This window comes from Harpia harpyja, chromosome 8, assembly GCF_026419915.1.
Source record: "Harpia harpyja isolate bHarHar1 chromosome 8, bHarHar1 primary haplotype, whole genome shotgun sequence".
NCBI lineage: Eukaryota > Metazoa > Chordata > Aves > Accipitriformes > Accipitridae > Harpia > Harpia harpyja.
Window position 1 is genome coordinate 50,213,727 of NC_068947.1, and position 14,164 is coordinate 50,227,890.

The 14,164-nt window shown below is 36.0% G+C and overlaps 1 protein-coding gene across 11 annotated transcripts in view; it reads left to right on the forward strand.

The window, feature by feature from the left end:
- STXBP5L (syntaxin binding protein 5L) overlaps window positions 1–14,164 on the forward strand; it is a 200,176-nt gene that overhangs the window by 129,689 nt on the left and 56,323 nt on the right. For all 11 annotated transcript variants that reach the window (XM_052794245.1, XM_052794244.1, XM_052794246.1 and 8 more), the window contains 6 exons: window positions 1,234–1,381; window positions 3,004–3,071; window positions 4,310–4,350; window positions 6,675–6,892; window positions 10,903–11,075; window positions 12,741–12,866. In XM_052794245.1, the coding sequence (XP_052650205.1) occupies window positions 1,234–1,381; window positions 3,004–3,071; window positions 4,310–4,350; window positions 6,675–6,892; window positions 10,903–11,075; window positions 12,741–12,866 (774 nt within the window). The remainder of the gene's footprint in view (window positions 1–1,233; window positions 1,382–3,003; window positions 3,072–4,309; window positions 4,351–6,674; window positions 6,893–10,902; window positions 11,076–12,740; window positions 12,867–14,164) is intronic.

Genomic DNA, 14,164 nt, shown 5'->3' on the forward strand with positions numbered 1-14,164 from the left:
CACTCTTGGTAATAATTCACTCTATATGTTTACTCCACCTTAAGAGCTAAGATCAGCTATTCAACAGGAACTTAAGATATTTGTTCTTAAGTTTGGAAATACATCTAAATCTGCAGTCCCTTCAACATAGCCCTCGAACATTCACTCAGCATCGAAGTTAAGTAGTACTTGGTCACATGCTGAATTATGACCTGAATGTGTGTTTTGGAAACCGGGTTCAACTACTACTTATATGCATGCCTAACTTCACTAGACTCCACAGGGACTACCACTTAAGTATTTACTTAAGTATCTTAATAAATAATGGCATTGATTTGTAGTGTATCTGTGGGATTATTTAATGATTCAGTTGCTGCTTTAAATGACAAATAGTTCTTTCACATCAGAATCGATGTTCATATCAAAGAGGAACTATACATCATGTAATGCATAATCCAGTTCTTATTTATTTAGTTCTGCCTGCAACACTACCAGTAATACACATCCACATTCACACTGGCATAACGAGGAACAGATTTTGCCCTTAATGTCTTGAAGCACTTTTAAGTGAATCATATTCTGATCTCGCTTACTTTCAAGAATAATTCAAATCATCTCAGCATTAGAAAATGGATGTAACTGAAATCAGAACCAATTTTCCTATATTTTGAATTGTGAATAACGTTGTGTAATATGCCAGAAGCAAGGCCTTCCTTCTTATCAGAACGTCCAAACTGATGGAATTGGAAGTAAAATGAGATCTGTTTAATCTGTTATTGCAATTGTTCACTGTAGAATCAGTAGTCCACCAGCCCAATAAGCTAAGCTGCTCAGTATAAAATCCGCAATTGCGGATAAGTAGTTCTTAGGTCATAGTATATATCATATCCATGAATCTGAAGCTTCTAGAAAATGTGTCACTTCTGTATAAATAAGATTTTGAGATGTTGGGAAAATAGTTCCTAATCCTCATTCACACAAGTAGTCCTGTTAGCCTTAGGAACTATTCACATGAATGGATATTTATGCTACAAGAGGATTCTTGTCACAACAGTGGAATTTTTATATCTTTGAGTAACTAGACGTTATTATTATTGACATTAAAAACAATACATATGTTTGAATAAATACGGGAAGATGTACTTCATTAGTAATGATTTTACTTAGATTGTTATACACTTTGATATAACAATATATTTTCTTCTATGGCTCAGTGTGTCACAGTGCTTCTAATAAATTGTCTTCCTTAACTAGTTTTCCAATCTTTGAAAATCCATATCCTATTGACATTCATGAGTCACCTGTTACCTGCACAGAATATTTTGCGGACTGTCCTCCAGATTTGATTCCTGTACTCTATTCTGTGGGAGCAAAACATAAAAAGCAAGGATACAGCAATAAGGTAAACAAATATTTTTTTTTTTGAACAAAGAAGGTAGATGTACAACCTATGTTTTTGTAACATCTTACCAAATTGTATTCATTTTACTTCATTAATAATCACTTTCAAGTTGGTCCAATCAGCAGCTTAGCAGCATGCTTATGTCCTGATATTTGTCCTCAGAAACACCATCACTTAAGCACAACCATTAGTGATGATTATATAGGACTTAATCATTAGGCTGCTGGAGTTATGCCAGATCAGATTGAGTTAAAGGAGAGCCAGCAGTGTACAGTTTGAATTTGTCTGGGTAAGTTATCTCTGTCAAAGAAAAAAGTGAAAACATTGTAACTGAAAGAAGTTAGCAGAAGAGCTTCAGTGAAAGTTGAGGGTTGACAGCATGTCTGTGAGATTTTTATTAAATAGGGACAGTAATAATTATTTTACTGAGCTACCAAAATCTTAACATAATGCTTTTAGAAATAGGACAAGCTGCAGAAATAAAAAGAGGAAATAAAATTATTTTATAAATTTCAAGCATTAATCTGGTTTATGTTTTGACTAGAACTAATCCATCATAATAAACTAATTAGAAAAAAATATTGGGTAAACAAATCAGGTATCATCAGTTTTCTATTCATATTAACAGTATTCTCCTTGGAGCTGGCTTGTTTTCCATGAACTGAGAAACTGGGCCCTATCTACTTCTTTTGGATTTTGATTCAGCAACCTACTTAAGAAAATATTTTTTTTTTCTCTTATTTGAATTTGTCTGCTTATCTGTCCTTACATCATATACATAGTTTCCCAAACTTTTCACCACCTACCTGTATTCATTGCACACTCTCTTGATCCCTTGCTTTATTTGTGTACATACAAATATACATTCTGAATGTAGATAGCCACTCATTTGCCACCCACCCAATTCTGTACCCACAAGCATCCACTCCAAGTATCCAGATAACCAGTTTGTGCTCCCAGGTTTTTTCCACCCACTTGTACTCCGCACACATTCTCCCTGACTCTGCACACACGTCATTCTTCGCATCCTGTATCCATACATGTCAGGCTTTAGGCACAGACCAGCATTTCGCTCTACCAGCCTAGACCAAGGAGGAGAATGGGAATCTTGCCACTAGTAAGCAAAAAGCAGAGAAAGAGATGATGATTTCATACGTTCTGTAAAAGTTGCATTCCCTTATCTCATGTGTCATGGCATCATGCTCAGATACTTGTTTCTGGGCCAGCTTCTTCAGTAGTCTTCATCTTCAAAACAGACTCTCAGTCTATTCAGTGCTCTATAGAAAATCCAAGAGTCAAGCAATCTGAAAAAAGTAGCAGAAATGTTTGTTACTCCTTCCTCTAGTTCTTATTTTGGATTGTTGAGTGTTAGCTACGCAGAACTATTTTAAAAACATAGAACTTTAATTGATAACATAAAAATGTTATTAAGTTTTAAAAGCCTTAATTGATAAGATAAAAATGTTAATAAGCTTTAAAAGCCTTGAATGCTACACATTTTTGTTTCTTTTGAGTTGTATTGCTTTTTGGAGGAAGATGTTGTCTACTCCTGAGTTTAAAAATTAACCAAGCAAGATTCATCAGAATTAGTTCTGATCTCTATACTCTTGTTGTTTGTTTAGGAGTGGCCTATCAGTGGTGGAGCATGGAACCTTGGAGCTCAGACTTATCCTGAAATCATTATTACAGGGTGAGAATGAAATTGAGGATTGGTACTTTCAAAATGTTAATGTCTACAGCTTTTGATTGTGGGTTAGCTATGGGTAAGAGTTGACCCTTCACAGAGTGTGCGTATCCTGGCCTCCTCATTTGAGGTATGTGGTTTTTGCCCTTGTGCAAAGTCACCAGAGAAATTCCCATTTGCTGTAGAAAACAGAATTTTGTACTCAGGGATGAGCTACCATTAAGAATTGCCATTTGAGGCCCCAGTGTTAGACAGCAAGTCTATATACTTGTGAAGATGGGGTCTTTGGAAAGGAAAATCCATTGCAAGAGAATATTTTGGTCTTGAAGGGCATAGAGAATAGCTTTAAAAAGGGGAGCAGCTATTCTGCTATAGCTGTTGTCCTTTGGCCTTCTGGGGACTTGGTATCTAGGGACAGTTTGGGAATTCATTTTAATACCCCAGCATTAGCAAGGGTGTGGTGCGCTGGGATGAATTTCACCTTGTGAGTGGAGAGCCAGCCCCTTAGCAAAAAGGCATAGAAGGGCTCAGATTGCAGTAGAAGCCCCATGAGCAATGCCTGATGGATTTTCAAGGGGCCATGCTGTAAAACAGAAGCTGTTCAGCTATGATGCACTCTGTTTCCCTCTGGTCTCATCCATGCTGATGATAGCAATATAGTTGATAAATTGTTATTATCAATGATACTTAACACCTGTTTTTAAAAATAAGACGATTATGTGTACAATAGTACCAATAAGCTGATGAAGGGATTATTCTCATTTTAAACAGAAATGTCTGCTTTCTCTAGCTTTACTTCAGGGATGATTTTATGTTAATAAAACACAGCTGTAAGGTATTAAGCAAAACAAAGTTATTCTCTGTCCTTTCAAAGTTCATTATACATGGCATTTTTTGAGTGCATAGGTTTGACGCTGGCCCACTGCAAAGCCAAAAGTGCTGTAATTTTAACTTGTCATTAGCATGGGAATTAATTTCTTGCTGTTGCGATCTTAAAATTCATTGGGGGCTTGGTTGTCTGGAGGAAATGCATGAAGAAGTGTTTTATTAATCTAATCAAACTAACAACAAAATATTTTATTATAGTGAGTATATATATCATTATATATTGTCAGTAAGGTATGGAGAGTTACCACGTGAGCAAAATACAGTTCTTCTGCTTGTATTTATCACTCACTGAAAGAGGAAGATGTTTTAGAATTGCATCTTGTTTTAACACATTTAATTTTTATATTTTTTTTAAGCCATGCAGATGGATCAGTAAAGTTTTGGGATGCTTCTGCCAGTAAGTTTCTAAAGTTCACTTTTATATAATGCTGAAAAATCATACAGGCATATATATGTAACATGATATTTAACAGAATGAGTAGTAATACCTGGGATGATATAATTAGGAATAATAAGGTAAAATTAAGCAATGGACAAGGAGAAAACGAGGATATCCAAAGCCTCATTTCACAAAGGAATTTTACGTAGGCATGTAAACTGAACATGACGTAAGAGTTGGTTTTTTATTATGTAATTTGTCTATTTGGAAATGAAGGAAAAACAGATACATGCTGCTTAGAGTTTACATCTTCCAGTATTTTCAAGTTATGGTGAACACCAAAAAGAGAAAAATTCACGAGGTCAACAGGAGTTTATCGGCAAAGACAGAAGTTTGAGAGAGCTTTAATGTGAACAAAAATAGGATAATTACTTTTATTTAGAGAAGCAGTGTGAGGCATTAGACCTTCTCTTGTGCATATTTCATTACATATGCTCTTGACAAGAATATGCAAATGCAGGCATTAAAGTTAGGGTGAAACAATACAACCTGTTGCAAGACCCCAAAGCATTTAGTGTATACACTGCACAGAACCAGTGTCCTAGTAATTTCTTCTTTAATTCTGGCAGGAATGGGGAAAGGAAGAAACTTCTCATAGGAAACATAAACATAACCCACTAATCAGTATGTACATGCTGCAGTAGGAATTTTTCTTAATGATAAAAGCCTAGATGATCATGAATATTCACAATCCCTTCAACAGTAATGGCACTTCCAGTGCATTTCTGGTGTCCTGGTCTTAGTCCTGCTTTTCAGGGCATGTACTGCATTACCAGTACCATACTTGGTACTTTTTATTTACAAGGTTTTAATTATTACAGAGTTTTATTATTTACAAGGTCTTAACTTTTTTAATAGAGTTCAAATTTCATTTGAGATTTCATAGCAAACACAATATCCTACTGGTACCTCAAGGCACAAAATACTTCACTTTTAGACATACTTTAATTGTGTAATTTTGTGTCTGAAACCACAGATTTGTGGGAGACAGGGAATTACTAAGCCACTGAAGGAGTTTTCCAAATGTATCTTTGCTCAAAAGCCATTGCTGTTTCTTATTTGCCCTTGTGCAGATGGTACCCAGTAATTCACAGGAGCATAGAAAGCCTCACCTTGTACTTAGGCCCTATGATTCTGTAATTCTTCCAATCCTAGTATGCATGGACCCGTGATGTCTGATTTGAAGTGCCACTCTAGATTTGCCACTGGGACTAAGGGCATCCTGAGGCCTCTTCCACCGCCACAGAAGGCAGGAAGAATTGCGTATTCATTACAGAAGCACTTGCTGTAGTTTGTGAAAATTCGGTAGTGTTTTATATGCTAAAACTTCCAAAAATATAAAAAAAAGATATGCTGAAACTCCTGAACCATATCTGCACTACAAAATGAAAATGTAATTTTGCTGTGTTTGTCATCCAGTTACGTAACTAAAACACCATTCCTTCATCTTTTTGTTGCTCTTGTTACACAAGCTAGCTAGACTGATCTACCACAATTACACTAACATATGTAACAGCTTTGCCTTTATGTATGTACACACCTTTATAGGTGCTGGGCTTGACTGACTTTTTCTGACATTATGCAGTTATTAATTAATGGCACTGATAAATTAATGTCAAAGTAGTAAAAAAGAGGGAGGAATGTCAATAAAACAAAATGGGGTTAATTGGAATCCCTCCTTTACCTCCAGAATTCACTGCAGTGGAGTTCTAGTCTTGACAAAGGCTTCTGGATATTAAGGTTTTATATACAGGTATAAATACAGATATACTTATTAGTCAAGAAATTCAAAACATTTTAGAACTCCTGTTTGTTCAGAAAGTCTTTGTGTTGCCCAGGCCACCGGAATACTTTCCTAATGTTTTCTCTTGAAGTGCCATACAGTCTTTACATTCTAGCAAGACAGTAACTTCAGACAAATGAAATCTTAGTTTCACGTTTCATTAGGAAAATAGCAGCATTATCAGAGCCTCTCTATAACACTGAGTATAAGCCTAATTATGGACATAATGGTTAACACACACCTTTGACATCCTATTCCAGAAAGTACTAAGAAGTGTTTCACTGACAAATATCCATTTTGGAAGTATTAAATACATATGTTACCAGTACTGTGTACCAGAATAATATTTGTATTGTATAATACCCATCTTCTTTTCCTTTTAGGCCTTCGTAAGATTCTTTGTTATGCCACAACGGGAAAGAAAATGGGAACTGAGGAATTTTATAACTGATTTGCTTCATGTTAGTCAGTATTTTTTGTATGTTTTAATATATTCCAGTTACTCTACAGATGTTGTACAAATTAAAAACATCAAAGGTCTTTGAAAAACAGAAAGTGGGAGAAGGAAAAGCAACAGCTGAGATTGTGGAAGAAGATCCTTTTGCTGTTCAGATGATATACTGGTGTCCTGAAAGCCGAATTTTCTGTGTGGCGGGAGTTTCTGCATATGTGGTGGTTTACAGGTTCAGCAAACATGAAGTAAATACTGAAATTGCAGTAAGTCCTTCAGAATTTTACTTTCTTATAAAAGAACATAATTTCTAAATCAAGTTGCCTTGCTGTGTCTGTACTCATATACTTGAATAAAATACAAAATAACAAGCTGTATAAATACAGGTTTCGGGACATTCCATTCTAAACTTTTTGAGGGAAATCTTGATCCTACTTAAGTTAGTGACAAAAATCTAACTGAGTTTTTGGGACCCAACTTCTCCACTTTTTTCATTTAATAGTAACATACAGTACTGATCTTATAGTTTGTTTTTAAGACTTTATGATACAGTAAATCTGTGTTGTACTTACCTGCTCTAAAAATACTGGCTGCTGTATGGTTTTATCAGGTAATATACATGGTGTACATACATAATAGTGCTCTTTTTAACTCAAGTATTTAATCTCTTTAATTTATGTCCATAGTGTTTGTACCACAAGGGCACTGAAAATTATCACTGCTTTTAACAAAATAAAAAGATTTTTTTTTTTTTTCTGGCTTATGCTGACTTTGTTTCCCTAAAAATAGACACTATATGAAATGCCAGATTATTTATGGCTAAGCACTTGATATTTTTCTAAGCTTTCTGTTGCTTTATCCTGTTGAAATACTCCTTTTTCTGTCTTCATGTCTTAAGCAGTCACCTTATTTCAGGTAGAATCATACAGTTCATGTTCTTTTACTGCACTGTAGTCACCTTGTACTTATCATTGTTGTACAGCAAGTCTGACTTCGGTTTAAACCTTGCATTTTTGCACAGGAGCCACAACCACTGCTAACAATGTGGATGAACAGCATTTATAATGTAAAACATTCTTAAGTCTAAGAAGCGTAACGGGAGACTACTCTTAAGACAAAGCCAACCTAAACATGGCTGCCTCTCCTTCAGGCTTGCCATTCTCTGGTGCTGGAGAATAGTTTGCAACTTTGGACATTCTTTCCAGAAAGTATTTCTTTGTGTCTGTCAGCTCTCAAGAAACCCCAGGGACTGACCCAAAATTTCCCTTTCATTTTCCACCTTCCTCGATTACAGTTCTTTTCCTTTTCACACTATTTTAATGTACTTTAGAAAGTCTATAGTTATAGCCTGGTAAAAAACATGTGTCATTTTTGGCCTGTAGCCATGTGCCAGCTGGTAAGGAAATTGATTACCTGTAGCTGTTCTATTGTTTTCCTCTTGTTTTTTTCCCCCAGAGGCAATTATTAAGCTAGCTGAACATATCCTTTCAGGAAAGTTTTAAAACTAAGGAACAGTAATTTCACGTTACTGACCAGCTCATGTATAATGCTGCTAAAATTACTACATTTCAGTATTCTTACATTGTTCCATAGCAAATGTGCCTTATCTTTTATTACCTATCATTTAATTTCTTTATTTTCCTGTCTTCTGTGGCTGAATTGCATCAGAACTAGTATTTTCTAAAGTGTTATAATATGTGCAATTTAACAGTTTCTCATGTTTCATCTGTAATTAAGAAGCATTTATATGAGAAATTGTTCTCTGAAGAGTTGCTTTAATATTATCTAATCTTGATGGTACAGTCACTGAGTTCCCCCGGGTTTTGTGCATCCCTGAGATGGGCCTCATCTCTTGGTTGCTGCATTTTTGATGCAGGCATTCAAGACTTCACTCTTAAATGGTTGGGGTTTTCTTAATAGAAAGTATGGGGAGTCTTTGTTAGAATATGTACCTGACTTTAGGCTGTCTGGCTTTGTCTATACTGAGACTGAGCTGGTCAGTCTCAGGATTTCTTTGCAGCCTGGGGTGAGCCCAAGCTCCAGCACTTAGCGTCCTCCCTTCTCTAGCAGCCAGCCTGAACTCACCTTGAGTTCAATCTACAAATCCCAGCATTTTAAGGACCCCATGTTGGTTTAACTGCCTGACGTCAGTCTTGCAATGTTATTGCTGTGGTAAATGGGAAGCATGGAGGCTACTCAAAGGTTTCTCCATGTAGCAGGGAAGTCTGCTGCTGAACATGCCTTAGAGGCATAGGCTGTGCCTGAGATTTCCTCAAGGGAAGTATTATTTGCATCATTCCATATCAGATTCTGGAGGCAAGTAGTATGCATGAGACAAATTCTGCTTCGTATCCAACCTTGGAGTCACTGCCATAGAGTTATGTAAAAAGCATTTGCTGTTGTTGCTTTCTCATCTGAAGCTACTCCATCCTGTCTAAAAAGGATATCTAGGTATATATTAAACATGATCACTTTCTCAGTGATCAGTTTTTCCTCAGTGAAGCTCCTCTTCAAAGGTCTTGAGAAGATCTGTAGGAAAAAAGTTTACTCTGGTTTGAACGTAGAAAGCAGAATCAACGAGCCTAGTGATGGGATCTGCCAAAAAGATCTTTACCGTGTGTCAGAATAAATTGGTACAATAGGCTGTACCCCTTCCAAGGTCCAGTTAAAGCAGGGACCAAAACATAAAAAAAATTCACAGTCATGTTATTAGCCTAAGTTTTTCCTTCTCTCTACAAATTGGACAATAGCTAGAACTTAACAAAATGAATTTTAGTAGAAAAAGAGAAGGAAGACACAAAGAAAAACATCCAAAGAAGAATGATGCACTTCTAACATGGCAAGCAGAAGAACATACTCTTCAGCAGTTACTTCAGTCCTGCCTGAAGATTAAACAGCATTATAAATTGTTTGGGTGAGCAGCAATTACTTCCAGGAGATTAGATTTTCCTGAACTCAATATTTCATTCATTAGCCTTTGAAGGCAAATGTTGTCCATAGTTTTTTTTAGCCGATTCAGGCAAAAAATATCCATGGATTTTGCAAGGAGAAAACAAAAGTGAAATTTTGAGAAAGGACCCTTTCTCTTCTCGTTGAGCAGAATCACTTCTTTCTGAAATCTTATGTGTTTTAGCACAATGGTTGCCAAATGGGAGAGCCTTCAGTACTGATGATTATCTCCCAATTCTCATAAAACTTAGGTATTTTCTTAATCTCCATTCTGGTACAGATGATATCTCAGTGAGAGATCACTAAGATGGAGTTTGCAGTGTCTACATCTGCAATTGCTTCTGATCACTTCAAGGTACCAGCACTGAAATTACTATTCAGCTAGTAATCCCAAGACCTTATCTCTGAGGGCTGTAGCTTGGTTTTTATTCTTTTCAAAATGGGGATCTCCTTGGACAATTCGTGAGGTAGAAAGAATTGCCCAATATTTACTGTGATTCTTTGAGATGATTACTTATTGAGCTCCCTGTCCAGTTTCCTGTGTGTTTTGGAGTCCTTCAGTTAAGGTTTCCTGAATTAGTGGAAAGAATCAAAGGGTGGTTGGGCATGGTTGGTCTCTTTTTTCCTATCTAGAGAGCCTAGAAGGAAGGCAAAGGCTAACTGGTTTGAACTTTGCTTTTCAGAATTTGCCAAATTCATGTTCAGCCTAAGGAATACAGAACTCTCTGTGCTGTTATCTGTGATTTCCTGACCCCCACCTATAGATAAATGGAGATTGTTTATCAGTACTACCCACACTGTCAGGCTTCTGCATACTGGCTAAAACCTGTCTTGTAGAGACTCTGTTGTACTAGCAATAAGGAGGCAGAGCTGATGACCATTCTTTTAATGAATTTGCTTAGGAAAAAGATAACAGAAAATAGGCAGAAAATTTTCATGACGTTTATCCTCAATGGTGACTTCTTATGTCGAAATATTATTTGGGTGTGAATCATTGGGGGTGAATGATTAACTTCTCTTTTCATAATAACTTCTGGAAAGTTGTATTCTTGCCTTTCACTTACAATAAAAGGCTTGAGTCAAAGTCAGCACTGGAAAAATATACCTATGTATTTCTCCCTCAGTGTAGAATAGATGACTAGTTCCTATCTAATGTTGCTGTTAGACTGTATAAATAACAAATGACAGTATTCATTGCCTGCAAATTATAATGATAAATGTGGGGGTTTAGGGTTTTTTAAAAGGCTTACTGATATTTATTTGAAAGTAACAGAACTTTCAGCAGCTTGCTTCATTAAATTATAACTTAGCTTTTTATTTATTCAAGTCATTAGAGGTACGACTTCAGTATGAAGTAGAAGATATCATTACTCCTGAACCGGAAATAATTCCTCCATTTCCAGATGCCTCCTCCCAGCTTCCTTCTTTAAAGAGCCTTTCAGGCAGTACCAACACTGTAGCATGTGAAGGAACGATGAAGGATAGTATCCCATGTCTTAGGTAAGCCTATGCCATTGTTCAAAGATTTATCTTTCTAAAAAGCATTCCTATCTGTTGTATTAGCAATCTGTCAACTATGAAGAAAAAGAGGTTAATCGTATGTATGCAACACAAAATGAGAAGACACCAGAATATGGGACAAACAAAAGAATTAAGGCAAAATAATTAACAAGGGATTTAAAAGGCTAGAAGTAATTATGAGAAGATAAACTATTACAGTAAAGGCCTGACTGTAACTTTCCAGTATGATCTAGGATTAGGTCTTCATCTCATACCCACAATTTTGAATGGAGTACAAGCACTACAGAATAAATCAAGGAATTTCTGAGGAACTTTTTTTTTTTGAGTTCATAAAGAGACTTCCATCAAGCAGACATGTGCAAACCTTTCCTTCCTTGATTAACTAGTATAACACTAAAACCTTTCTTTGTGAAAGAAGTATATACATTTTGTGGTGTGTAAGGGATGGAAACTATGTTCATACTCATGAAACAATCTTTAAAATACACAATTATGAAACAGTTGTACTGTGTGGAAGTGTATATATATTTAATCTTTAGAAAGAAGCAATTTGTTGTCTGCTAGAGTATGCATTGCCACTGTTAGGAGTAGATTAATATGTTCTTACTAATAAGTCAGATAAATTATGGGTTTGAATGGTTTCAAAACAGAATTCTGTACAAAACTACACAAACTGTAATTTTCCAGCAATTATAGTGCACTGCTGATAACAATTGCTCTTGTTTTAGTAAATTAATTATTATTTCAGTCTAATTATTATTAAATATTTTAAATGCCTCAATTATTTCAAAGGCAATTTAAATGAACGTTGCCTGACTTTGCAGATACTTTGGGCTGTTGAGCTCCTGAAAATAGCATTAGCATTTAAAAGCAATATCGTGACATTGTTCTTGTAAAATTAACAGTATTTTTTGGCATCCTGTTCATTCATCCACCTCAGTCAGGCAGTTGAACCTCAGACCTCAGCTTAATCATTAATGTAAACCATAAAAATCAATAGAAGAGGCAGAGAGAAGTTATTAAAAAAAATCCCAATGTGAAATCTATTTATGACATTGAAATCAGCAAGAATGGAATCGATTTATTTCAGTGGCTAAGATTTTCCCTTAAGGGATTCTTATTTGATTTGGTCTGGTGAGGAGAGGAATTGCTGATCTTGGAGGCAGAAAAGCTGTAATGAACCAGTAGAGGTTGTGCTGGTTAGTTTTTAGAAGCTTGCTTAACTCCGTATAATCTCACATTAAGCTGGCCAACTGATTCCTGTCCCATTTCTTATGCATTATATAGCATAAGAAAACATTCTGAAAAAGGAAAATCAAAGCAAAATGATTAAGCAAAAATTATTTTTATCGACCCCCCCCCTACAGCTTCTCCAGAGTTTCTCATCTAAGGAATGTTGAAGTTTTCAGATTTGTTTCTCCAACAGAAATGAAAGTCAAAACCTGGAATTCCTGCAAAATATCCCTGTTCTGATTGGAATGCCTAGTCTCAATGTACGGGTATATGCACAGTATGCTGCAAGTGCTGGTACTGGTCTGGACTTATTAAGGGATTGTGCTTCACTAGTATTTTCTCAAGAGAAGCAGTTGTTATTCATGGCCCGGTCTGTTTGTTTGTTTGTTATTTTGTACCTCTTCTTCTTAGTGTTAAGACTCGGCCCCTGCGAATGCCTCCTGGATACCAAGCAGATCTTGTTATTCAGTTGGTGTGGGTGGATGGTGAGCCTCCACAACAGATTACCAGTCTTGCTGTAAACTCTGCTTATGGACTGTAAGTAACTCAAAATTAAGGTTGCATTGATTTCTTGTCTATTGCACTAAATCATGTATTTTCCAATTATGCTTTGATGTTTCCCGCAGACAATTAAAGTCAGAGTAAAAATAATCAAAAGGTGCTATAACCCAGATTTTTGGGGAAAAATTATTTGAACTCACATAAAGATTGTAATATGAGATGTTAAACTGCCATTTTTGCCCATATTTTTACTATTCCTATTTAAAAGACTGAATCTTTTCATGTTATTCTGTCCATCCTTTCAAATAAAATCTAATTACCTCTCGAATCTATAATTTTTAAGTTATTTTGAAAGGATCACCAAGGTGAAATACATTTCATAGAAAATGGTGATGTGATGAAGTGTCAAATGTCATTTATCATGACATCATATCTTAGTTGGAAGTTGTCTTCTGAGGACAGCATTTTTATGTCTGTGCTAATCTCTGTTTTCAAGAGAACCAGTAACCTGAAATTGAAAATTGAATAAGGAACATTCAAATGCTAACTTCTGTATGGAAATACATGTGAGCCTATCTGTGTGTATTTTTTTTCCTCAGGTTCAATTTATTTGCCAATTTTTAATGTTTCCTCTTACTGAGAGTCACCCAGATACATTAAAATGGTTTTCCCTCTAGAAGGTGTTACTCCAATAAAAACTATAGGCTGTAATGGGTGTTAGGTGTCTGACTCCTACTGATTTTCAGTAAGTCACTTGACTCTCTTCAGAGACTTTGGAAATTCTATGCAGAGCCTTTACACATCTGCAAAAATATTGTCGTTTGGGGGCTGTTTTGTCAAGTCTTTGGCCTGAATTTCCAGACAGTTTCCTATTCGTGAACTTCAGAAGTTTCTTTTGTTTTACCATACCTACATGCATTTGTCACTTGTGCTTATTGTTGGGTTTTGCCTAATTTGCTCCCTTGCAGGTCTCAGACCTCAAGGCAGCATCTGACTTCAGGAAATAATCACACTATTCTCTCACTTGTAAACTACTCTGACAGCTTGCAGTTCTCTTAGTACTCACAGGGGTTTCCTAAACATCCCTGATTCAATGAAATGCTTTAAACTGCTTCCTTTGCTAGGAGCAGTAATAGCTTACAGGACAGCCTCCTTTAAAACACCATATACTAAGTACATGTGTGTTTCAGAAATAAATGCATGTATCAATAAAATAGCCCAATAATCTAAATTTAACTTCCCTACAAAAGCTACCCAAGAAAGGCCTATTTCTTTAAATTTCTTCTGCAGAGTCTTTTCTTCTGCAGAGTCTTTTTTCTCTCCCTCGCTCTTTT